This window comes from Microdochium trichocladiopsis, assembly GCF_020744255.1.
Source record: "Microdochium trichocladiopsis strain MPI-CAGE-CH-0230 chromosome Unknown B0I36scaffold_2, whole genome shotgun sequence".
In the NCBI taxonomy this organism is placed as follows: domain Eukaryota; kingdom Fungi; phylum Ascomycota; class Sordariomycetes; order Xylariales; family Microdochiaceae; genus Microdochium; species Microdochium trichocladiopsis.
The window spans coordinates 923,903-947,966 of NW_025763545.1; the positions used below are offsets into that span (position 1 = coordinate 923,903).

General features: G+C 56.2%; 6 protein-coding genes across 6 annotated transcripts; 2 read left to right on the forward strand and 4 right to left on the reverse strand.

Annotated features, from left to right (window-relative positions):
* Positions 1-251: 251 nt before the first annotated feature.
* B0I36DRAFT_64725 (uncharacterized protein) lies at positions 252-5,548 on the forward strand. Its single transcript, XM_046163153.1, has 2 exons — positions 252-409; positions 716-5,548. The coding sequence occupies exons 1-2, from the start codon at positions 371-373 to the stop codon at positions 5,459-5,461; spliced, it is 4,785 nt and encodes a 1,594-aa protein (XP_046016460.1). The 5' UTR covers positions 252-370; the 3' UTR covers positions 5,462-5,548.
* A 447-nt stretch (positions 5,549-5,995) lies between these two features.
* Positions 5,996-7,006, reverse strand: B0I36DRAFT_64688 (uncharacterized protein). Its single transcript, XM_046163151.1, has one exon. It carries the CDS (start codon positions 6,749-6,751, stop codon positions 6,242-6,244), a length of 510 nt encoding a protein of 169 aa, XP_046016461.1. The 5' UTR covers positions 6,752-7,006; the 3' UTR covers positions 5,996-6,241.
* B0I36DRAFT_64689 (uncharacterized protein) lies at positions 7,007-8,842 on the forward strand. Its single transcript, XM_046163152.1, has 4 exons — positions 7,007-7,633; positions 7,743-8,121; positions 8,310-8,426; positions 8,568-8,842. The coding sequence occupies exons 1-4, from the start codon at positions 7,261-7,263 to the stop codon at positions 8,746-8,748; spliced, it is 1,050 nt and encodes a 349-aa protein (XP_046016462.1). The 5' UTR covers positions 7,007-7,260; the 3' UTR covers positions 8,749-8,842.
* Positions 8,843-9,821: 979 nt separating this feature from the next.
* Positions 9,822-10,838, reverse strand: B0I36DRAFT_359054 (TLC domain-containing protein; the record flags this gene model as incomplete). Its single annotated transcript, XM_046158068.1, has 2 exons — positions 9,822-10,259; positions 10,359-10,838. 2 exons carry the CDS (start codon positions 10,836-10,838, stop codon positions 9,822-9,824), a joined length of 918 nt encoding a protein of 305 aa, XP_046016463.1.
* A 446-nt stretch (positions 10,839-11,284) lies between these two features.
* On the reverse strand, positions 11,285-12,937 carry B0I36DRAFT_313828 (uncharacterized protein). Its single transcript, XM_046152676.1, has one exon. It carries the CDS (start codon positions 12,555-12,557, stop codon positions 11,670-11,672), a length of 888 nt encoding a protein of 295 aa, XP_046016464.1. The 5' UTR covers positions 12,558-12,937; the 3' UTR covers positions 11,285-11,669.
* A 3,414-nt stretch (positions 12,938-16,351) lies between these two features.
* On the reverse strand, positions 16,352-21,678 carry B0I36DRAFT_359057 (CNH domain-containing protein; the record flags this gene model as incomplete). The annotated part of the gene is made up of 3 exons (XM_046158069.1): positions 16,352-17,335; positions 17,398-18,060; positions 18,118-21,678. 3 exons carry the CDS (start codon positions 21,676-21,678, stop codon positions 16,352-16,354), a joined length of 5,208 nt encoding a protein of 1,735 aa, XP_046016465.1.
* Positions 21,679-24,064: the final 2,386 nt, after the last annotated feature.

Consider the following 24,064-nt stretch of genomic DNA (forward strand, 5'->3'; position numbering starts at 1 on the left):
ACGGAGCCGCAGCGAATCCAGAATGGAGTTGGGGTCTTTTGTGGTCCACCCGCATTCCCCCTGATCGCGCGCTCGCTCTCTCGTCCTCCCCACGCCAGTTCTCTTTGTCTCGACGTCCCGGTCTGACACATGCAGCCAGTCCATCACGGCGGCCTCCTCCTAGCTTGCGCGACCTGTCTCGTCCTCTGTCGCCGGCGCCATCTCGTCTCTCGTCGCCTTGACTCAGGAGCAACTCTAATCAATCGGCTCTTTCCGCAAGCACTCGTCACACTTTTGCGTCCTATGCCAGCTTGCGTGCCGGCACTCTGGGCAGCAGTATTCTAGGCCGCCTTCGCGCGCCGGGCCTGCCAGGCGGCACCTCTGCATCAAGATGTTCACAGGCTCGCGGAGGCATCGTCCTCCAGTCACGGTACGTTCTTGGTGATCTGGTGCCACATCAACAAGATCTAGGGCCACTTGCTGTCCCCAACTGTATACTTTCCTCGCGGCTCTCCTGCCTGCCCATGCCTGTTCCTCAAGTTTGGCTCAAGTCGGCCAGGAGCTAGCCGTGACAGTCCGGCGCCGCTCGCGAGCTCGAGCGCACTCCCTAACCCTTTTGGTCCACGATGACGACGTGGAATGCGACCGTCGCCAAGATCCTGTTCCCACCTCTGGCGCCAGCGCACATTTGGTTCCTTGACTAACTTTTGCATTCTTGCTCTTCCACTTCTGACAGCATACCACATCGGCGTCGACACACCCCAACGCTGCCTCCGCTGCCGCCTCTGCCTTCATGGCTGCCGCTGCGAATCAGAATGCCAACAGGTCGCTGTCCTCAGCAGCAGCAGCCGCTGCTCTGCGGGCACGGCCTCACACTCCAATCAATGTCGGCGCTGTCGAAACAAAACGGACACAGCGCCGGAGCGGATCTGTCTCATCTCATGGCAGCGCCGCGCGCTCGAGCTCGGTCAACGCCAGCGCGCGGCGCGGCCGTGGTCTTGAGAGGAGGCAGAGCTCCGGAAGCATGACGGAGCGCACTTTTCGCACACCGAGTCCGTCTCCGCATCGAGCACCAGCGATGCCCGCACAGCCGCACCCTCCCGTGCCTCAGATCCCGGCAAATCACAGAAAAACCCAGAGCGTCGGAATGCAGACTTTCAGGACTGCATCCCAGAAGATGAAGTCGGAGCCGCCAGCATATTACGGCTCACCACAGGGGAACCCTGGCAACGTCAGAACTTCAGACGGACCCATGAGATCTCAAATGGGCGTTTCCCATGAGCAAGCCGAGCCATATGAGCGACCTGGTAGTCGAGCTTCCTCAATCAACTATTCATACCCGACCAAATTTCGCCCACAATCACCGCCTGCCTCCCCGACCTCATATCGTGCCCCGATACCAGAAGAACCGCGCCTGAACGTTCCCATCTCACCCCCTCGATCGAGCAGGACATCTGCAGCGTCCTCCGTCGGGAGCAAATCAGAACCAGCACTGGTATATGATCCAAATTCGAGGCGGATGGTTCCCTCGACACAACCAAGCAGCATCGAGTACGAAGTGCGTGAGGCAGCTAACCGGCAGCCAAAGAAGAAAAAGACCCCGGATGGGGGGTTGGGACGAAGCGGCAGTCACCTTGCGAAGGGAACGATGAACCGAGCAAAGGGTACGGCAGTCAACAATGTACCTCCAGAAGTTCAGCCGGCTCGCAAACCGGAAGCCGAGGTTCTCCCTTCTCAGCAAGAACGACAGCAAGATGAAGCCGAAGACACAACTGTACAGCAAGTTGCTTCACCAATATCTTCTCCCCCGGAGCGACTTGCCAGTCCACCCCCTGCTCGAGCAGTCGGCAAGAAACCATCGATGGTCAGGGAGGACCCAGAAGGCGAGGAAGAGGTGCCCGAAATCATCACGCCTTTGTCGCAACGGGTCTTGGACGCTGTCGAAGCAGTACCAGAGCCTATCCTCGAGCAGCGACGCATGGCAGCTCGACAACTCGAAGGCGAATCTGACGACGAAGAACAACAGAACAAGGATGACAGTACCGATATACATCACTCGACACAGTCGGCAGGAGCGCCAGCTTCAGTGCCCGAGAACAAGGCTGTGACGCAGCTAGCGAAGGAATCGACCGCAGTCAGACGCGCCGTCTCGATCAGCCCAGACAGACGGGCTCGATTTGGGCCGAGTGTGTCTGAGCAATTGACTGTACGACATCAGCCACTCCCACGATCAGCATCACCAATCAAATCCGCATTGAAGCGCAGTGGTACTTCTTCAAGAGACGTTTCGCCTTCTGAGAACGGATCTGAAAGTATAAATGGGGCTGCTGCGACGACGCAAGATCCTGGAGCTGCTCGCAAAAAAGCTGTCCGTGTAAGCTTTGATGAGCGCAGCAACGTCATTATGGGTGAATCTGCGGGCGGCGACTCGCCTGCATCAGCCAGTCCGCAGAGCTCTAAGCGACCATGGTACAGTAGCATCGGCCGGAGCAAGAAGCGGGATGTGAGTCTTGACGATGATGAGGTCATGAAGCCAAGGCCGGCACTCCCCAGCTTTGGTAGCATTCGCGAAAAGAAGGCGCGCGAAGTCGAAGAACGGCCACTTGTTAGGCCATCCGACGGGGTTCGCACCACGCCTGAGCTACCATCGCAAAGTACGGCCCCGGAAAACTCCGAGATTCCGACATACCGGACGGCTGACGAACAAGCTCAACTGGAAGCCTCAAGTGATCACGCTATAGGCTCTGTTCTCGCGCGAGATCACGAGTCGCGGAATGAGGCCAATACATCGAGATTCCGAGAGCCGCTGCCTCCGGTCGTCACTTCTGTGGACAGTAATGGTTACCACATGGATACCACCACAGATGATAGCGACGATGATCTATTTGACCATGATCAGACGCCTCAGGGCGCCTCTGCTGTGCACACCACTCAGTCTTCACAGCAGCAGGATGAGCCATTGGAGAATCTACAAGTTGAGCCACTCGAGGCTGTTGAGGACAAGGTTTTGGTCCAGCCAGAAACAGTAGCACGAACGGCGGAGTCGCCAGCTCAGCCTGTTCCTGCCATCACCGTCATTCTCCCGAGTCCCATGGCTCACGAGGAAGTGGAAAAGACATCAAATAGTGCATCGAGACAGTACTTTGACGTTCCTGGAGGGTTTCCCGACGAGGACTCTGGGGATGCTGACCGCACAACATCACAGACAGCAGGTCCTTCCACCACCGTCTTTGAGCCTGAGGCCACCATTCAACCTTCGCAAGCTGGCACACTCCCTCAGACCAAACTTGTGACGACTAGATTGGCTTCCCAGGCTCAGCCTGAATCGGAAGGCAGTTCTGACGAGAGCATCTACAGCGATGCGTATGAAGACATTTCTGACATGGAGGGAGGCTTCATGTCCATTGATGCGGTTGTGGAAAGCCCCATCACCAAGAGCTCGGCGTCATTCTCCTCGCACCCCCCCGCGAGTCCTGTTGGGAAGGGCAAGGTCATGGCAGATAGTCCGGTATCGGATAAGAAGAAGGAATCGGCGTCGTCACCTGCGATCGACCAGAAGCCAGTCGGCGCCGAGACACAGGATGATTGGTCGCAAGCCGAGACACAGGATGATTGGTCGCAAGCCGAGACCTTTTGGCGCAGTCTGACAGCCGAAAAACGACAACGACTAGCTCGCGAGGTTCTAGAAGATGAAGCAGCTGAAGGTGATCGCGAAGAGGTGTCCACACCTGTTCGTCGCAACAGCTCTCGCAGAAAGTCGGCAGAACAAAAGAAGGCTGCCGCAGAAGCTGCCGCGGTGTCGGATGTCGCACAGGACGTACACAGTCGCTCTGAGAGAACTTATATGATCCAGCCGGGATCCAAAGCCACGCACGACGTGCTGTCAACCCCCGAGGATGTGCACATGCGCAAGTCTTTACGCGGACCTCAATCCGGCAGGTCGGCTGCGCCAGCAGCTCACAAAGGCTCCCTGCGCAAGTCTATGAGGGGCGCACCGGAGCCTCGGGTAACCTCTCCGACTGCTGCCGACCGCTTCAGAGATTCGCGGCCGTCGACTTCGTCATCGGCTCTTCCAAGTCAGATGTCAAATGGAGCAGCGCTGACTGGGACAGGTTTGGTTGACACCAAGGCAGCTAGTACAGCTTTGGCCAAGCAAATGATGCCCAAGCTTTCCCGCAGAGGCTCGGATGCTAGTGATAGCAGCTTCCAGCGATCGCGTCGACCTGCCTCAAGTGCAGGGTTTGCTTTCCGTAGCTCCATGAGACAAGGATCTGCCTCCGGAAAAGAGACTTCGCCGGCACCGCGGGAGTCGACCAAAGGATCTGGCCGATGGAGCCTTCGCTCCCTGTCCCCGCCCGCCACGTTCCGGCGCAATTCCTCGAACTTCAGTGCCAGCAGTCCGCCATCCGGCATGATGCGCCAGTCCCTACGCGTGAACAGCGACAATGGTCAAGTCAAGCGTAACTCTATCCACCTGCCATTCGGTCGCGGCCAAAAGTCTCCACCTCAGAAGAAGTCCACCAGAAGTAGTAGATTCGCCGGGTCAAGCGACGAAGAGGAAGTGATGAGCACAGGTTTCCAGAGCCGCTTCCGCGACTCGAGCGATGAGGACGAACGTCCAGGTTCCTCTTCCCAGGGCAGCGCACTGTCACGGGGAAGCCTCCGCGACAAATCGCGCAACGCCAATGCCTTCCGTGGAGCAACGCCGGTCCCAGAAGAGCCAGAGGACTCGCCTGATCTTCCCGACAGCGACGATGAGAAGCCTGGTCGAGCTCCACGAAATGCTCAGACAGCGGCAGCCATGATGGTGCAGCGCCCAGGCGTTTTGTCGAGAACGGCTTCCGACAATATCGGGACGAATGCTCTCCGCAGATCGGGCTCCGGCCGTGGCAACTTCACGACGACAATCACATCTCATGGCGCCACTCCACCAAGGGAGCGGAGAGGTTCATTTATGGGAAGCATCCTGCGGCGCAACAAGCGCCCAGAGCAGGCTGGCAAGATTCAGCGTGCGGAGGTTACTGAGAGTGCCGCGCGTCGGGACACACGCCTCGAGCGGGACACTGACGTGCTCAAAGAGCTGCGGGCTGACCAGCGCCCGACAAGTCCCCGACTCCAGCGTAAGCTGTTTGGAAAGAAGCGCGAAGATAGCTGGCCCTTGCCCCAGGAGCAGGAAGCTACTGCGGATGGCAAGACGGACGAAGCAGCCACTGCTTCCAGCCCAATACAGCAGCGGCCAGCATCCTCGAGCGGCAAGCTCATCAAAAGCAGTGTGGCGCACCAGCGGCCTAGTCTGGCGGGCCGGCGAAGCACCAGCCTGGGACTGCCTGGGGTTGCCGCCACCAACGGGAACAGCAACGGAGTGCCTCAGGTGTCTCGCCTGGCCTATGACCAGGAAAGCCTGGTCGCAGTGAGCGAAGCTGGGGGACCCAGGAAGAAGAAGTTTGGCACACTCCGGCGAATGTTTGGCCTCTCTGGCTAGGAGCGAGACGCCGCCCATGAACTCGTATGGCACAGCTGCTATTCGTCGTCCTGTTCGTCACGCGCCGCCATCCTTGTTGGCAAACTGAGCTGTTTTGAGGCTCATTGATCCGGCTTTCCTCTTGCGTCAGTTGGAGGCGGTATAGTCACTTACTATTCACTTGGCCCTTGCTAATGTATTCACTCTCGGACTCTTTTTGTAAAGCACGACCATGCACACGCGGCGTTATCCCCATGCCGCCCAGACGGTTTCCTTTCTTAGTACTGTCATACAATCAACCCGAAAAGTCTTTGGGCGAAGCCCTTTTCCCTTTTTCTTGTCTTGTCAAGGTCTTGGACAATATATACATGGATATGGATACCCCTTCGGAGTTTCGATGTCACGGGAACATGGACGATTTCCCCTGACTCTCTACCATTCACTTGACTTTTTTTCCCTTAGTATAGGCTCTAGAGCATACACGGACAACCAATAATTACTAATATCGGTTAATGTTGGATATTTCCCGAAGATGGATCCCTGAACTGTTACGTGAGTAGTGAAAGTGGTTGGGCACCAATCAAGTTGTACTGCTAGCCCAAGTCATTTCGGTTGAAGCCGTAGGCCGAGCCGGTGATGTGGTACTTAAGTTGTGCGCGAGCTGTCCCACGCCTAGTGTAAGCATACTTGCATACCGAGCCCGCCAGAAGCCAAGCCTGTGCCCTACACCGTCGTCTGCAGGTGACCTTGGCACATCAAGACGAGACAAGACAAGCTGGCCTGATGTGACACGGCAAAGGGCTAGAAGCGAGACAGGTTGTGGCCTGGCGTGGTCTGGATGGTCCGTCCGTCCTTACCCCTGCGGCAGTTGATCAGCAGGTGCGTTGGGGGTGTGTGGCCGGCATCGGCCACGACTGGGAGGAGGAGGGCTGGCGAGGCCGCTGCAGCCAAGCCGATGCCTCGCGGCCTCAGGCTCAGGCCCCCGCGGGACCCCTTTGCCGCGGTGGGGCCAGAGCGGGGTTCTAGATTGGCCTGCACAGGGTGCTGCTCCCCACCACGAGAGCTGCGTTGAGCTTCGTGAGCTCTCCGGGCAGGGGGGGATACCAGAGTACGTATATTCAATGTCAAAGAGCTCGACGGCTGGCCAATTTGTCGGTGATAAAAGAGCAGACGCGAGTCCGTTGTTCCGCAAGCCGTGTCGGAATCTGATCCTGCAGCTCCTCTCCCACGGACACCCTCAAATCTGCATCGGAACGACAATACCAGACAGCGCGGTGCTGAATCGTGAATCGACAAGCCGGCATACGTCATCTCCTCGTTGCTGCTCCACCACCACGACAAGCAAGAGCAGCGCACCCCTTTGCTCTGCTTTCGGAGCGTTGCTTTGGCCACTCCCGCCTCTGGCGGATCGACAACGCAAAGGGACCCTTGCTTTAGGGCTCAATTGGACCGCCCGTCAGTCCAGGCAGGGGGTTCTCAGCAGACAGTACTTGCAGTTGCTGCTGCTCGCACACTGCGCCGGGCGGTACCTCGTCGCCGTGACTTTCGTCATCCTACCCACTCAAAAGTAGAGCTCAGCAAAACGATTCTGACACTTCTCCGCCACACTGCTCACCTCTTTTTTCTCCCAATCGACTCGACGTCTCCGAGTTTCTTCTGGGTTGCCCTTGTCCTCACACATCTGAAGCCTGGTCGGCAACCTCACCACGAGCCGACCTCCCAATCCTCCCCCTTTTTCCTGTCCCTGGGAACTGTACTTGCTACAACGTTCACGCGTGGCACGAATCCCAAACTTTCCTTCACCAACCAAGCCTACCACAATGCTGTCAAGGACAATCCTCCGCAGCTCCTCGCGGGCGCTGCGAGTCGCCTCGGTAACCCCGCGTACCACAGGGTCGGCCTTTCTGCACACCACCCGGCCCTTTAACCAGCCTCCCAAGGGCGGCTCCCCCGTGCCGGGAGGCTTCGCCCGGACCGACGACAACATCACAGTCGAGTACCCAGAGGAGGGCGAGCTGCCCTCGTCCACGCCCGTCCAAGGCCGCGGCGGCCTGCACATGAAGCGCACCCTTGCCTCATTCTCGCTCGAGGGCAAGGTCGGCGTCGTCACCGGCGGTGCCCGCGGCCTGGGTCTCGTCATGGGCCAGGGCATGGTCATCAGCGGTGCCAACCTGGCCATCGTCGACATGAACAGTATGTTTCCCTTCCCCTCCCTAGTACGGAAGCCCACGCAAACAAAAACCCCGAGGTGCCGCAAACTAACCTAAGGGCAACTCCTTTTCTTCTTGCCGCCGAAAAACAGAGGAAGAAGCAGAGAAGCAAGCCGCCGAGCTCATCGAGGTCTTCCGGCGCGAGAACCCCGGCGCCGCCCGCGTGCCAAAGGTCACCGCGCACTACGCCGACGTCTCGGACGAGAGCTCCGTGCGCAGCTGCCTCGACGACGTCATCAGGGAGCACGGCAAGATCGACAACCTCGTCACCAGCGCCGGCTTCACCGAGAACTTCCAGGCCATCGACTACCCCATCGACCGTATGCGCAAGCTCTGGAGCGTCAACGTCGACGGCACCTACCTCTTCGCAACCATGATCGCCAAGCACCTCATGGAGCGCAAGGCCCAGGGCAGCATGGTCTTCATCGGCAGCATGTCGGGCGCCATTGTCAATGTGCCCCAGCCTCAGACGTAAGTAGATTTGACAGCCTGGTCCCCCTCACAGAGAGAGAGAGAGAGAGAGAGCCGCAGCGTGAAAAAAAGAAGCAACACGTGTTGTTTCCTCACGCCTAGGTTGGAAACGATGAGGAAGGAAAAAGAGAAAAAAACAGATCCATGGCATCGCTAACTTTTGACATGTCTTATCTCAACTCATACAGCCCTTACAACGCCGCCAAGGCTGCCGTACGGCACATGGCTGCCTCTCTGGCCGTCGAGTGGGCGCACGCGGGCATCCGCGTCAACTGCATCTCGCCTGGCTACATGCTCACAGCTCTGTAAGTCGTCCTCGTCGTTGCTGTGAAACCAATTCCCTTTTCCAGGCCAACTTGGCAGCATGGCCGCCGTGAAAAAATACACACGGAGCACTGAAAAGAAAAAAAGAGTTACTACTAACACGCACGCGCGCGCACATCCAGTACCGAAAAGATCCTCGACGACAACCCGGAGCTCAAACGCCAGTGGACCTCGCTCATCCCCCAGGGCAAGATGGGCGTCCCCGTCGACCTCATGGGCCCCGTCGCCTTCCTCCTGTCCGACGCCTCTTCGTACGTCACTGGTGCGGACCTCCGCGTCGACGGCGGCTACACTGTCACGTAAAAGGAGATTCTCTCCATTGGCTGTGCGTTGTCCAGAGAGACTCTGGGATAGCTGGGAAAGCGGATAGAGAAAAGTGGAGAAAGAGGGAGAGCGAGAGAAGCCTTGGAGTGGTACGGCTTTCGATATTAGACTGTAATCGTTTGGCATGTTTTACCTAGCATTAAAGTCGTGGAAATGACAAGAGCATCATGACGATGCGCCTAAATTTCAGTGTTTTAAGTTCGTGGGCCGATCCGTCAAAAGAATGCAGGCAAAGCAGTTGCAGTTGGCCTGGTTGGAAGTTGTTGCCAGGCGGTTACGGGAGCTCGCCCCATGAAACAAAGTGGAGCACTGCAATGGTGTTCCACATGTAACATGAATCAGTGTTCTGTGGCTGTGTGGGCACTACTGTACGGTAATCCAGGTGTTTATCGCTTGAAAACTGCACGACAGCATTTTAGGTGAGGCGGAGCACAAGAATAGACAAAATGCACGTCCAGGTCGCTAGTGTGTAAGCTTGTGCTTGAACTCGGTTACTGCTCAAATGGCGACCTCAACAGGCTTGCCATTGAGCCCACAAGCTCATATTCAATTATCTTTCATCCTCCCCATATCTGACGACTAGATATCGTCTTGTCATCACGGCCACCGCTGGCTTGAACCTCGTTGTAGAAGCGGCTCTCCCTCGTTGATCTCGAGTTTGACCTGCACCAACAAAGGTCATTATACATAGACGTGGGCGCAAAACTCTCTTGGCTGCCCTGGAAGCTGACAGCTTTGACTGTCTTAAGCACATGCTTCCACGTGGACATCAGTCTACTGTATATCTCGCGTTGTCACGAAACATGCCGAAAGCGACTTACCTTAGCACAGTGGCATTATGTGTTCCTCCAAAGATGCAGACAATAGAGTCAAGGCTTGAGTGTTATTGGCATTGGTCGAAGCGCAAGGTTCACCGACGCCGTTTGTCCTCGTGAGTTCGTGCCAACCGGATACAGTGCACGGCGGAGTTCGCTCGAATCACGCCACTAAGGACCATTGCTTATTTGAAGAGCACGATTTTTGAACTGTCCGTACCCAGAAACTATTAGTCATCATGGAGTTGTCGCCTTGCGTTTCCCGCAAAGCCTGGCACCGGTTGATCTGGCGATTTTGTAAAACCACGTGAAATTGAGCGATGCCAAAAACACCGTGCACGCGAGACACCAAACGATGACCCAGTATGGTATTGGTCGTATCATCAGCGTCTGATCCTCAACCAAAGCCAGCTGAGCAGCTGTCCATGCTTTCGTCTCGGGTAGGAGCAATTCTTGCTGTTGTTTCCAGAGTTGCACAAAGTCTTGGGAGATGGCGATGGATGCGAGTGTGCCGTATAGGATACGAAACAGGAAGAACAGTACAATCCAAGCCGCAGAATGGAATGTGGCCATTCGCGCGTGACCGAGGATTTTGCTCATGCGGTAGAAGTTGTGGGGGATATTGGTGACCTCGTAAGCCAAAAAGCATGGCAGGTGGTGAGCAAGGAACGGCCTCTGGAAAGAAGCAGAACGCGTTACATGTAAGCTCTCAGAAAAAGAAAGGGAATGTCCCGTAGACGAAACGATCGTATAGTCCGAGGATTGACCACTTACGTAAATGGACATCATGCATGTTGAGACTAGAATATGATGGGCAACGTTACCGACGCCCTCATTGGCAAAGTTTTGCATGAGGACTCCCAGATGCCAGACGTAGAATCCGACAGAGAAGCCACCAAGTCTCTCCACGGCCACGTCACGGCGGAACATGCGATCAACTAGCTCGGTCCGGTCCGAACGCCCACCAACACCGGCGACCACGAGGTACGTGGCGTAGACGCCAATGATGAGGCCCTTGAGCAGATTTGTGGTGCGCATCCGCCACTCCTTCTGCGTGGCTGGGGAGAAGCTGTCCCAGCGTTTCCTGCCGAGCACCAGAGTCGAAGCCAGCTCCGCGAGGTGGGCATAGGTAGCGTAAAAGAGAACCATGGACCAGAGCATGGTGTCGATGCTCCCAGGCAGCAAGGGCATGCCGGTGGCGTCGGCCAATTGCTGCACCCAGGTGGTTGAGCCGAGCCACGAAGCTGAAGCCATTGTGACGGGTGTCGTGATGGTCGGATCGGGACGAATCGAGGCGGGGGCGGGACGGGGACGAAGGCAGGCTGGAGACAGGACGGGCAGCAGGCAGTTGTCCTGAGAGCCCAGATACCCCGCCGCCCGGTCAAGGAGAGTGTTGAGACTGGGACTTTGGGCGAGCACACGATGTTGGGGGCGGCCGGTCAGCCAGGGTCCAAACTTATACAATCGAGGCACAGGCTGCGCTGACGGGCCGTGACTCGACACGACCCTGGTCAGCCCGGGGGCGGCCTGGCCTGGGGCAGGGATTGTTAGTGATCTTGGCTCGGCGCACATGCACAACAGGGAGCGGCAACAGGCAAGGCAGACTGGCTGCTTGTCCAACGTCGACGATTGGCGAAGGGGGCCTGGTTATGAGTATACAACGGGGCTGACGTGCATTCTCGAGGCAGCTTGTGTGCACTGCTGGGCGTCGATGCATCGGCGTTGCAGTCGCTAGGCAGGAGGTACCCAGAGAGAGACCACACTCTGTCGTGGCTGCTTTTGGTAATTTATCTCATCTGATGGGAGCCGGCCTCGGCGAGCCTGCAAGATCGGCTGCAATACGATGTTATATATGTACTGTCTGGGAGAGCTGGAAATTGGTGGCGGTTTGCGCTGCCCGCCCGCTCCACACCAGCCAGGCATCCAGGCACCCACGGATCTTGTCTCGATGCTCCATTGCCTACCTACGTACCTACCTTACCTAGCCGTGGTATCATCAAGAGCATAATAAGTATACATACAGACGCTTCTCCCCTGCCTTGCCTGCTCTCCATCCAGACCTGATCCTCCCCGTGCCCCGCGAGGCTACGCCGCGGCCCCGCTGGTGGCCGCGCTGGCGGCAACCTCCTGGTGCCACATGTTGAGGCCTGTCATGAGCGCCATGAGGTCGAACCGCTCGCCCAGCTCGCCCGCCAGCGCGCTGCCCCGGAACCGGAACTTGAACGCCTTGGTCATGCTCCAGCTCGAGTTGTGAGCCCACACGGCCACAATCTCCTTGCCGTCGCTCGTCGTGCCCTCGTCCCGCGCATGCCGCTCCCCGCCAGGGCCTCGGAACGCCTCGCTCGACAGCCTCACCAGCTTCCACCCTCGCAACCACTTGCTGCCCAGCTCCCGCACCTCGTCTCCTCGCGTTGACCGCCACTCAAAGTCCTCCCGCCGCGTCTCGCCCTTGGGCCCGCTCTCGACCTCAATCGTGAACTTGTGAACCTGGCGAGACCAGCTTGTGCCAATGCTAATGGTCTCCTTCGTGTATTCGGAAGAGCCCGAGTTTGCCAGAGGCGGAAGTGAGATGTCATACTTCCGGCCAAACATCGACGCCCGCGTAGCCCCCGTCAGCATCGGATAGTCGCTGCTGTTCGGCCCGTCAAAGATGGTGAGCCCAGGCTTCTTGGTCGTCCACCCAGACCCGCTCTTGACCGCAAAGAGGGGAGCATCGCGATGCTCGCCGAGGTGGAAAGTCCGGCTCATGCTGGTCTGCCAGTAGGAATTGATCGCCCCGGGGATTTTACCGGGCTTGCGCGGCCCCTCCTCCTCGACCGACGAAGAGGTCGACATGCGCCTCTGGCCCGTCGCCGGGCCTTCATATGGCGGCGCGTCGGGAAGGCTGCTGGCAGTGCTCGTGTAAGCTGGAGGCCCATCGGCATCAGTCGACCGGTGGGTGGCTGCAGGTTGTTCCTTGTCTGGGTTGCCCATCGTGGTGCTGGTATGTGACTAGTAACTCTGATTGATGCGTTGTTGACAAGACTGCGACCGAAATATCAGAGTGCCCTCAACCTGCGATGCCTCTACTTATCTACTCGACAAGGGAAGCGAGGCAACTAGAGCGTCCCTGCCACAACCCGAGCTTATTCACGGTGGCTTGGAATTGTCACAGCCATAATAATAACGGGCAGCATGGCCCCGGAGAACCAAGCTCCCGCTGCCCCACCACAAGACGTCACACTTCGTGGAGTTAAAGCCCGCAGGGCTGAGCAGCGTCTTTTCGGCTCACAAGAGTGGCTCTCGCGAGTCTCCATACTTCCTTACCTGTTGATCAGCATCATCTTAAGTCGGCATTCATCCGCTTCGACCACAGCGATAACGAAGAAGAAGCTTTACAATTCCCATTATCTATTTATATTCCCAGTCTCTTTTCTCCCCGCCCGCCTCAGCTTCATGCAAACTGTGCGAAGAGCTTGAGAAGCACAGAACACTCAATGCCCAAAAAGGGACCACGTAACATCCAATTACCCAAACGAGTACAGGTGAACCCCGGTTATGCGGAATAAAGGAGACATTCCGTTCAATCCGCTAAAATGAGGTATCCGCAGTATTGAGGGGAGGTCATTCTTGAGGTATTTCACGCCTATCCAGGCTCTGTATTCTACTGAAAGTACATGCGGATATCTCTCTGCTGTAAGGCTTCAATTGATGAGTTCGTAAGTACCCTTTCCTGCTTATTGAGGTAAGAAATGAGGCCAGTATCACCACCTGATTGCTCCTGGTAAAGGCGCAGTCGGCGGAGGGCCTCTAGGGCCTCAACTATGGTGATTCGTGGCTCAATTTCAAGCTCAGCATTATCGTCGTCGTCGTCGTCGTCGTCGCTATTGCCTGCCGGGGTAAACTGGTCGAGAATCTGCTGGTCAAGGTCGTCGGATTCTTCAGTCAGATTCTCGTCAGCCGGGTTCAGGAAGTTATGGATGTTCATCACCTCCTTGACGTGATGATTAGCCTGAAGCCTCTGCAAGCCGTACGTAATCTCGCGAACGGCTTCTTCATGAGTAGCAGCAATTGCTGCCTCAAGTGTGGCCTGCTGGGGGTCTCTAGGGGCCTCCATGAGGCCTTTCTTGAAGCACTTCGTGATAGTTTCAGGAGTCACATCTAGCTCCCAGGCTTGGATGCCCCATCGCAGAGCCTTTAGTACGTTCATTGTACTAAGAGGGTCTCTACCGGCGTCATATTCCGACAGCATATAGCGTACCCAGTACCGTCGCCAGTGAGATTTCCAGGCTGCAATGATTCCCTGATCAAGAGGCTGTGTTTTGCTTGTAGTATTGGGTGGCAGCCATATGATAGCGGTGTTTTGTAGGGGGGTCGCACTTGTCAGAATAGCTTCATATCCGGCTTCATGAGCAGAGAAGTTATCCATCAGCAAAATGACGCTTTTACCAGCCATTTGGCGGTCGAACCAACGTAGCCATTGCTCAAATATAGTCCCTGTCATCCAGGCCTTCCTATTGTGAGTCCATTCTAGGTTCATATGGCGGATATCGACCCCCGCAGCGGTGAAGGCGCGAGGCCTTTTTGCCTTGCCAATGAACCATATTGGTAAACGGTCAGTACCTGACCAATTACAGCAGAGATGGGCTGAGATCCGGGCCTTCTCCTTTTTGCGGCCTGGAAGGCTGCGCGTCGAAAGAGAGCGATCCGGAATCATCTTCCAGTAAAGACCTGTTTCGTCGCAATTGTAAATGTCATCATGGGAATACTTCGAGAGGATCTGTCGGATTGAGGCCATCTCCTTCTCAGTATTGACGATATTGACACTGCCTAGCTCTCCATGCTGTACGCGTAGTTTTATATCGTGTCGGCTTTGGAAACGATAGAGCCAGCCGTTCGAGAACTGCGGCGGCTTTTGGTCCTTGTATTGAGGCATTTGCGCCCAGAATTGCCGTGCTTTTGCCTTAATGACTTCGCCCGTGATAGTAATTGAGCTTTCAGCTTGCTGGCACCACATATATAAGGCGCCTTCGAGGTCGCGGTGAGGGTTATTATTGACCCGCGTCAAGTCGAGGGCGCGTGGCTGCTGTAGTGGCTCGCTTAGGTACGCGAAACGGCTGCCGAGGATGTCGGTAATGGAGGATGTCGAGATAGGCTGGTCGTACTGCTTCAGGAACCATTGCTGTAGCTCGATATGGGAGTCCGTCGGACGGAGACGTCGTCGTTCGCGAAGGGCTAGCTTCTGCGCAGTCGAAATGCGTCGCCGCGACGGCTTCAAGTTGGAGGGTGCGGTGGCGCGGGGTGCCATTTCGGGGGGTCAAAACGCGGTCCAAACGCGCCCCTATTTCACTCGGATTAGCGGATTTAGGTGGTGGCGATGGCCTCGCTTTGTGCGTAATCGATGAACGCGAGGGATTAGCGGAATCGCATGTGTTTTGAAAGGAAACAGCCAGTTCATCCGCAGAAGCGAGGGAATCCGCTTATGTGAGGTCCGCATAACCGGGGTTCACCTGTATACTCGATCTGGCGCAGAGGATAAGACAGCGTACCTGTATCCCGACACCCCCCAAATTCCGACACCCCGTTCGCACCAAAACTTAGCTATTTGAAATAGCAATAACTCTTCCACGTATGTATCTGAGCCTCAAAGAAGTTTATACCTGGAAGAAAATTGAACTATCCTTCCATAGTTAAAATTTGATCAGAATCCATTGGGATTTAGAGCTACACCGAGTTTTCAAAGCTAGAACATAGCTTAACTATGCGATTTTAGCACTTCCTTTACAATTTACTAGTAATTCAACAAAAATAGATGAATAAAATCAGACTGGCGCTCGATATTAAGGGATATGGTTAGTAGCGACTGTAATAAATTCGGTGTTTTTCAACTTGTTCTGGATGCACGAATGGCCGTTGAAGAAATCACATAGCTAAGGAGGCTTCATTTTGGTGCAAATGTCGGAATTGGGGGGGTGTCGGAATACAGGTACGGTGTCTTAGGTACATTCATCTCCACAGCGGAGCCACCGAGGTAGCTCAGCCTCACAGCTCGGGGACCTGGCTGGAGCTTTTGTCTATTTGTCTCCACCCATTTACGCGGCCCCCCAGGAATTATCGTTGTCGAAGGCAACCAGCATTTAGTGCCCCTGCTCATGTTGCTCAAGTTGATACCTGAACACGTTGGTAGTTCCTGTTTATTGCACTGTATCAAAATGTCCTTTTCCACTGTTAATCAGCAATTGAGTCCCCTTTCAGGCTTGATAACGTGGGCAGACGCGGCATAAACATAGCACTCTGCCGTTCCTGATCAAAACACTTGACGCGCACCCGGGACCTGCCCAAGTATTTCTGATCAACGTGACAAGGGGAAAACGAATGTGGTCAATATCTACTTGACTCATGTACTCCAGACGCCGCGGCCGTGGCCAATTCTCTCCGCAGTGTACTTTCGTCCTTCTCCTCCTCCTCTAGACAGACAAAAAAGAACCAATTCACTCAGTAGCCAAAAGTCGTGCATCATGATGTCGCCATGAAAACCTTTCCCTTAAAGTCAGGGCAGGGCGCTCGGGAATCTCATACATGCGTGCGTACCTGACGCGGAGACGTCATCATCGTTCTTGTCGTTGTCGTTATAGTGCGGCAGTCAGGTGGAGGGCAAAGCCGATGCGCCACCACACCCAAAGCGCCCCGTTTCTCATCCCATCTCATTACAAGCTGGAGCTTCACTGGAGCACCAATCCCAGACCAAACCCCAGCCCCAATTCGTGCTTAGCCGTTTGACCTTCAACTCACTTCTCTGCATGGCCCGTGTTGAGCAACATCTCAAGCACAATCTGCTGCCCTGCAACCTCGGGATGCGCCATGCAGATCTTGACGGTACCCTTGGAGTCCGTACCGGTCTCCATTAGGTGCGGCGGTTGGCCGCCGAGACCTGGCACGCTGTTGTAGAAACCGCCCGTGGGACCCCTGACGCCATAATCGAGCACGCGCACGTCGCGCCCCGCGATGATCTGGCGCAGCCGGCCGTTCTCGGCATTGCGCACCTCGACGTAGTCCTCGTTGAAGAGCAGAAGATACTGCCCGTACATGGTGGCGCCCTTGGCCTTCTTCTGCTTGCCAGAGTACTCCATAATGACACTGCGGCTCACATCACCGTGCTTGTCAATGTACACGGCGCAGTCCTCGTAGGCCAGAATGAACTCCTGCTCGTTGAGTCGGAACATGCCCAGCGGCTTCTGCTCCTTGATGCGGTTGGCAATGTTGGCAATGGCAGGCTGCTTGACATCCGGGATCGACATGGGCACCTTCTTGTCGAGCGTCATAAGCTCGAACCCCTTGGCTGTCGCAATGGCGATGTACGACTGGAAGATATTCAGACCGTAGCAGTCTGTGGGTAGGTAGAACTCGTCGTAGTCGCGGAAGCTGTCAGTTGAGCCGCCGCCCTTACGGGCGCTACTGCTGAACAGCCTGGACTTCTTCTCGCTCGACTTCTGGAATACCGGCTCAAGCACCTTGAATGTGCTGTGCAAACTCTCCTTGCGCTTGTAGAAGACGAGCATTCGCTCCTTCATCCGTGCGGTCGCGAAGAAGGAGACGTCCTTCGCAAGCCTCAGAGGTGACCGACGGTGGCTATCGGTTGTCGGAGCTGGGAAGTTTGAAGGTGGCGCAATGACATCCAGGGGATACGAGATAAGATTTCTCTCCGAGAGTACGAGTACAACGGAGAATTCTTCCAGGACTGCGATCTGTGAGACTCGAGCCACGGCGACGGTCTAGGTCCTCATATTAGCTCTCAATCGTACAACAAGTTGACCAGGCACAATACTGCACTCACCTTGATCCAGTTGCGCTGATCGCTGGCCTCCGACACGCACACCCCTACGTCAGTACCAACAGCCACCATGCTTTTGCCGAATGCAGAGAAGCCGGTAGCACAGTTCACACTCGCTCTCGAGATGGGTGCCGGGCCCCGACCAGGGCCAAAGGTCTTCTCCAGTTCTCTGATCGCTCGATCCAAAGGCGTTCCACGGATGTGTACACCGCCAACATACTTGCCAACTGCGGACACCGCATCATATGCGAATGCACTATCTGCCATGACGCGTAGTCGGAATGGTTCCGCATTCTGGGCATGAAGAGCCTTGGCGTGTCGGGTCTTGGCCTCGATGATGCGATCGCACCAGTCCTGCCTGGACTGTGCGGTAGTCGCGAACAGAGTGTACACCTCGTGTCCCAAGTGCTTGATGCGGAATGGGTAAAGGATTTTGCCCTCGGCCTCGGCTGAGTTGGTGGTCCCAAGTCTATTGACCGATCCAGATCCAATGGAAGAGCTGGTTGCTGTATGCTCAAGCCCCGGTCGATCTCCATTAGATTGTACCTTGTTGAGGCGAACGTCACCTGCAGGCCCGGTCCGGGTGAGAGGAGCCGCTATACCCTTCTGCTTCGATATCGGGTCATCCTGGCTGCTTTCGAGGAACAAGAGCGGCATAGGAATTGGCTAACAACAGGCATTAGTAAACGCACCACATCTCTTCCAAGTATCACAAGTACTCACCTCTCTGGAGACGTCATATTTTTTGTCTTGTCTCCCGCCCACAATCAGCTTAGCAAGGATCAGATAATGATCGAACAAGAGCGCATGCGTGTCGACCCAGCGAACACCCTTGGAGCCAAGTCTCTGCAGATCGCCCTCCAGGATCAGCTCGCGACCAAGGTGATCCAGATTTAAATCGGCGTGGAAGCCCGGCCTGAGGACCAGCATCTGGTTGAGCTCAATCATGGTCACCTTCTTCTGCATCTCATCGACTCTGGCGTCTGCTTCGAGAGCAACATTCCGGACTTCTTCAATCGCCTTGATGAGGTTCGTCTTGTCTTCGCTGTCAGGTATCATGTGCTTCAATACTGTCTGCATGAGAAGAATATATCTCTGAAGACGCGTGATGGGAGCTTTGAGGAAGGTACTCCAGTCAAGTCTTTGCGACAATGGGTTGTTCTGGTTCTGGTCGAGGTATTGCTTGAAGAGGAAATTCCTCTCGGACTCCTTCCGAACCAGGTATTGCGCGTTCGGGTACGCAGAAGCGTAGTCGATGTAGACGGACCGAGCGGCACGGATCCACTCGCGAAAGATGTCACTGAAGCCAACAATCCAGGGGCCTTGTTCTTTCTGTCGATACTTAAGCTGAGCGAGAAGATGGTCCTTGTTGATCTGCTGGATGCTTTCGGCCCGCCCAAACACCGCACTGACGAATTTATCGAGCCGGTTCTCCGCAATGATGCGTGGCTGCGATTGAACAAGCTGGTCGCGGTAGAGGATGCGAAGAACGTCGAGCTGCCCCATGTAGGTTTCCTCGCTGGTCACGATCTCGTGCAGGATGTTTTGCCTGGCGACTTCCTTCTTCGGTCTGCTCTCGACGTCCTCCTTGGACAGATTGTAGAAGTGGGCCCAGTCAACCGGCTTTGGTCCACTGGCCATCAACTCATCGAGGTTGGCCTTCTTGAGGGTCCTGGTGCAGTGGTAGGAGTAACATCTGCTCGAGACCTCATGGCCAGCGATCTCGTGGTCATGTTCGTGTGCTTTTGGTGCATAACAGCCATATCCGGTCAATTGCCATATGACACCAGATATGGAGCCGTGGCCAAACTTGAGCCACTCCTCTTCAGGCACGAGGATGCCGGCGACGAGCATGGATTCAACAACTTGCGTGCTGAGAGACTCTGCGTCGGCGACATTCATGGTCGGAACTTTGAGGCAGAAAAGCCTAACCAGACCGTCTTCAACAGTCTTCCGCTTCAGATCAGGCTCCCCGTCAGCCAGCTCACGAATCCATTGGGCGACGCCGCTCAGTGCCCATGGTTCATAACAACGCTGCACATCGGCATGAGTTAATTTCTCCGGCTGGAATCTCTTCCGCTTTCCTGTTGGCAACGTGATGTCATCGTAGTTGAGGGATGGTGTTGTATTCCCAGGCTCGTACACGTCATATTGTCCTCCATGCTGGAGTGCGAGTCGCTGCTGCTCCCGCATCTGTCTCACACGCGAATTGCGGTCCTCGGCATCCGTCTTTGATCGATAGGGAGGCTGGACGACTGGTGTGTTGCTGTGACTCGAAAGGGATATTGATCGCTCAACCTGCAGCTGCTGTGCATTTTGACCGTACAGGGCATCCGGTCCGCTGTAAACCTGAGAGTCATTGGACAGAGAGTAGCCGTGGCGTTGGGGTTGCCTCACCGAAAGCATAGAGTTGCTCTCTGATCCCAGGGGTATGGCGGGGAGTGGTCGGTTAGATAGTCCAGGATGATAGAACATGTCCGGGTAGTCTTCCTTGTATGGAGACTCTGATCCAGTTTGCCTGCTGAGAGATTGCTCGTCGTCCTCGTCGAAACTAAGGCGATGTGCCCGCGGGGCTTGCAAACCACCGGTGTTGCCATAATCAACGTCCACGTGCTCGAAAGCGGGATACCTGCTGCTGTCGTGACTTCTCTGGGAGGCGTGGGTCCTACGAGGTGTAGCCAGGGCGGCATTGTCTGGAGACGACGCGTCGTACTGAGGGGATCCCAAGTTGTTGTCGTAGTTGAGGCTGCCTGAAAACCCCCCGCCAGCCAGCCCGAGATCCATACCGGCGTAGTCGCTATCACTACCTGGCTCTTCGGCGTGGGTGGGTAGCTGTGGCATGGCGACTTCCGGCTGGCTGAAGTACGGGAATGAAATTGAGCCTCCCACGGTACTTAGACGCCGCTCATCCTCCTCGGCCTGTTGTAGAGCCCAAGCACCAGCAGCACCCTCAAGGTCACTGTCGTCCTCGTCTAGGTTCCCCTTGTATTGAGTATTTCCTGAACTATCCCTGTTCACGGTTGACGCGGTAGAAGAGTAGCGATTCACGCCGGAGGGGTCTTCTTGATTCGTCAGTGTCGTTGCTGTGGAATGGTAGCTTGCACTTGAGGTGAGACGCCTGAGGTTCTGGAGATCATCGGCTGGGACAGCTCCATTTCGCTGGTCCAGTCCACCGGGCCGACCTCGGTGCGAGCCGCTTCCTCTTGATAGCTCGGCCTCGATATCCTGCATGATGTCCTCCTGTGTGTATTGCTCATCATACATTCCATTCGTTTCGTCACTTTGCTGATCATCAAGGGGCCTGCTCGGAAGTGGCGCATTGGTTGGATGCCGCGCCAGACCAGGCGAGGAAGCTGCTTGCCCAGTTCTGGAATGGACCGGCGATGCGGATGCTCGGCCGTTATAGGAAGCATGCTCGGCAGGATTGTAAGCAGGACCGACCGGGATTTGCGAATAAGCCGGGTATGGGGCGCGTGGCGACGCGGGGGGTGGCGGGAGTGAAGGAGAAGAGCTGGCGTCGTGGTTCGAGTATCCAGGGCTGGCATATTGCGAGTATGAAGAGTCATAGGAGTGCGAGGATGGCGGCGGCACCGGACTCGACGCAGCAGGATAATTAGTTGTTGCATGGTCAAATCCTGTATAATGGGCAGGCGGTGACTGCGCCGCGCCGGATTGCCAATACTGGGATTGGTTGTAAGTGGATGCGCCTTGAGCTGGTTGAGCACTATTATTGTGGCTGCTGCTGCTGTAATTACTGTACCCGGAGTATGTCTGCGTCCGCTGTGGTGAGGCTGGATTCGCATATGCTGCTGGATTATAGGTCGCTGCCGTGAAGTTTGTTGGGGGGGCGACTGGGCTGTATGGGGCCGAGGACGCACTTGAGGTGGTATGGCCCCATCGACTACTTGGCGCAGGGTGATACGGCAGACTGGTGGATTGAGAGCGAGCAAAGGCCTGAGGGTTATATGTGGACGGTGTTGGAGGAGTCTGTGAAGGGTAATGGTTCTGGTAGCCTCCAGTTCCGTAGGCAGACTGGCTAGAATTGGTAGCGTTGGCCAGAAAGAGCTCATCGTGACCGTTGGAGGTATTTGTATTCAGCGGCTGCTGGTAGGTGTGGTGTGGCACCGTCCCAGAATCGTAGTGCGTCGCATCGTCGCCACTATTGAAACTTGGCCGTCGTGCCAGAGCCGGAGGTTGTCCTTGCGCAGGATGCTGATTCGCAGTCGGATATTGCACAGGAGGAACATGCCCGTATCGGCGCTGGTCATCACCACGGAACGACATTTCGCTTCGCTTCGCGACAGCGTCGATATGATCGAGACGTCGAATGAAATGGATGGCGAACGCGCGAGCTCCTCAGCTGTCGACCGCCAAGCGTGATGACGCAGCGGATGTAGAGCTCTGGCGATTTGCCCGTCGCCCACAAGATCGTGACGGGACTGTTGGCGTGCAAAGAACCAGCGCAAGCAGCGGTATTCAAGATGGCAACCTATGGCCTCGCATTTGTCGCTGTGGTGGCAGCGCCTCGGCGCGGTGTCCTCGAGCGGCGGGCTGGAAGTGATTTGCTCGTGGAGCTAGCGGCGCCGCGCGCCTTGTGTCGTCGGACAAAGCAAGGCGTAGTCGATCGTGCAGGATATGCTGACGTAGTGCGCAGATGACAGATGTCTTCGGTGTCCTACGATAGCGAGCGAGAATGAGTGCGCGTGTGTCGTCTGTGTGTCGCTGAAGCGCGTGTCAAGGGCAGACAAATCAGGCTGAGGCGGGGATCGATGTCAGACAGTGTTGTCGAGTGATGGCAGGGTATCAACGCTGTGGATCAGCAAATTGGCGAGAGGCGGGGGTGAGGGGAGGCGGCTGGGCTCCCTCAGCCGTCGTGGTCGCGAGACAAAGGCGCAGCCCAAGCTGGCATGCGCAAAGGGGGTGATGTGGAGAGCCGGCGTTAGCACAGGACGGCAGAGCAATCGTCGCGGCTGGCGAGTTTCGTGATGGTTGTTGCAAGAATGAACGCAAGTAGTCTGTTGGGCGGGTGATCGTAAGGCTGCGGCGGCATCCGGAGGCTCGAGCACAGCACGACAAACTCCCTTCACAAGCGTTGTGCTCTCTTGCAGTTGTGCGGGGGAAGGAATCAGCGTCTGGCACGAATGGTCAGTGGCTTGGGCCTAGCCAGATGGGCTGCTTGGCACCGCGCGGCAACATTGAACACCAGCACATCTCGTCGGTCTGGCTTCCGAGCCCGACCACATTCGCAAGCATCCATATCTCGGGGCAGCCCTTCGCCCGCAGCATAGTCCTGCCTGCGTCCCGGGGAGATGCAGTTGTGTCTCGTACCGGCATTGTGAGGCTTTGGTGTACGAGACCTTTGGACTGGGGCTATCTTAGCGTGGCTCAGATGATCTCGGCAGGGTTTCGCGCGTGCACGAACACACATGACAGTACTGACAAGGCCTCGGTGGCGAAAGAGGCACACGTCAGAAGATGGGCTTCGCCTCCGTCCTGGAAGTGTTCGCTCAGCTCGACCGGGGCTTGCTCCAAAGGGAGTTACACTCGGTGTTGGTCTAGCACTTGTCGACGTTTCTTCGCATGGGCTGGGGCTCCTTCTCTCGTGTATGGCACAGGACGCACACCCACAGAGCCTGCTGACGGGGCTCTGACGGCAGGCAAGCCACAAGCAGTCCGGTCAGAATGACCAGATTCATCTTGTAAGCGGAACCCGTCAGGCGAGTGAGCAGGTCGTGCATTGCATAAATATCTACGCGCTTCACCGCAACAACTAGGCGTTTGAACGGATCGCATGGGAGGCGGGTTTTGGTCGGTATGGTGATTGAGACTGACTTTCCCTCTTTCTTCCTGAAGTCTGGACCTGAGGAGGCCACATTCTGTTGTCCAGGCGGGCTGGTTACAGAACACAACTGATACGAGATGCAGACGTGCCTGGCTAATCACAAGCCCTCCCTCGAATAACAACAGCTAAACTCTAAAACTGGAGAATGCGACGCTGCAGCTTAGAGCTGCCGTCCAAAATGGAGAGAACGAGAGCAGTTCTGCATAGGATTGTGACAGCACCAAGTCATGTTCCTGGTAACGGGAAGAGGCGGCGAACGTGGCGCTTGGGATTGGCCCTGGGGCTTGGACATTTGGTAGGAATGGATTTCATCGAGCAGGTAACAGAGGTTTCGGGCAAGCTGTGGATCGAACTTGGGCAAGGAGAAGCGAAACACAACAACAATCCCAGGAGGTCGACCGTGTCAATTGCGTGCGAAGCGGACTAAGACCCAAGCCCTTCAACAGACGCTGGCTGGATCGACAAGACGTTTCTGACCTGAAACTATCAACTCAGCAGTGGTCATCCCGGCAGCTCCTCGGCAGGTCTGCTTGCGTCGGAACGTGAGACCCTCTCCCAAGCTTTGGAAGCTTCCGTGAGCTGTTGGTGTGGCTCGGCCGGAAGCAACGGGTGCTCTCGGTTCAAAAGGATGACGCTGGCTCCAGAGCGGGGCAGCCGCATGTCGTCACCCCCCGGCCAGCAAAGCGACCCGTGGATGCTTTCTTTGTAAGCTCCAGTCCCGGGCAAGAGGGGGACGCTCGGCATCCACTCAGCCTGAGCGGGAGAGCTAACGTTTGCATGCTGCAGAATGAGCTAATCGAGCTCTGTCCTGGCGGTAGGCGGCAGGCG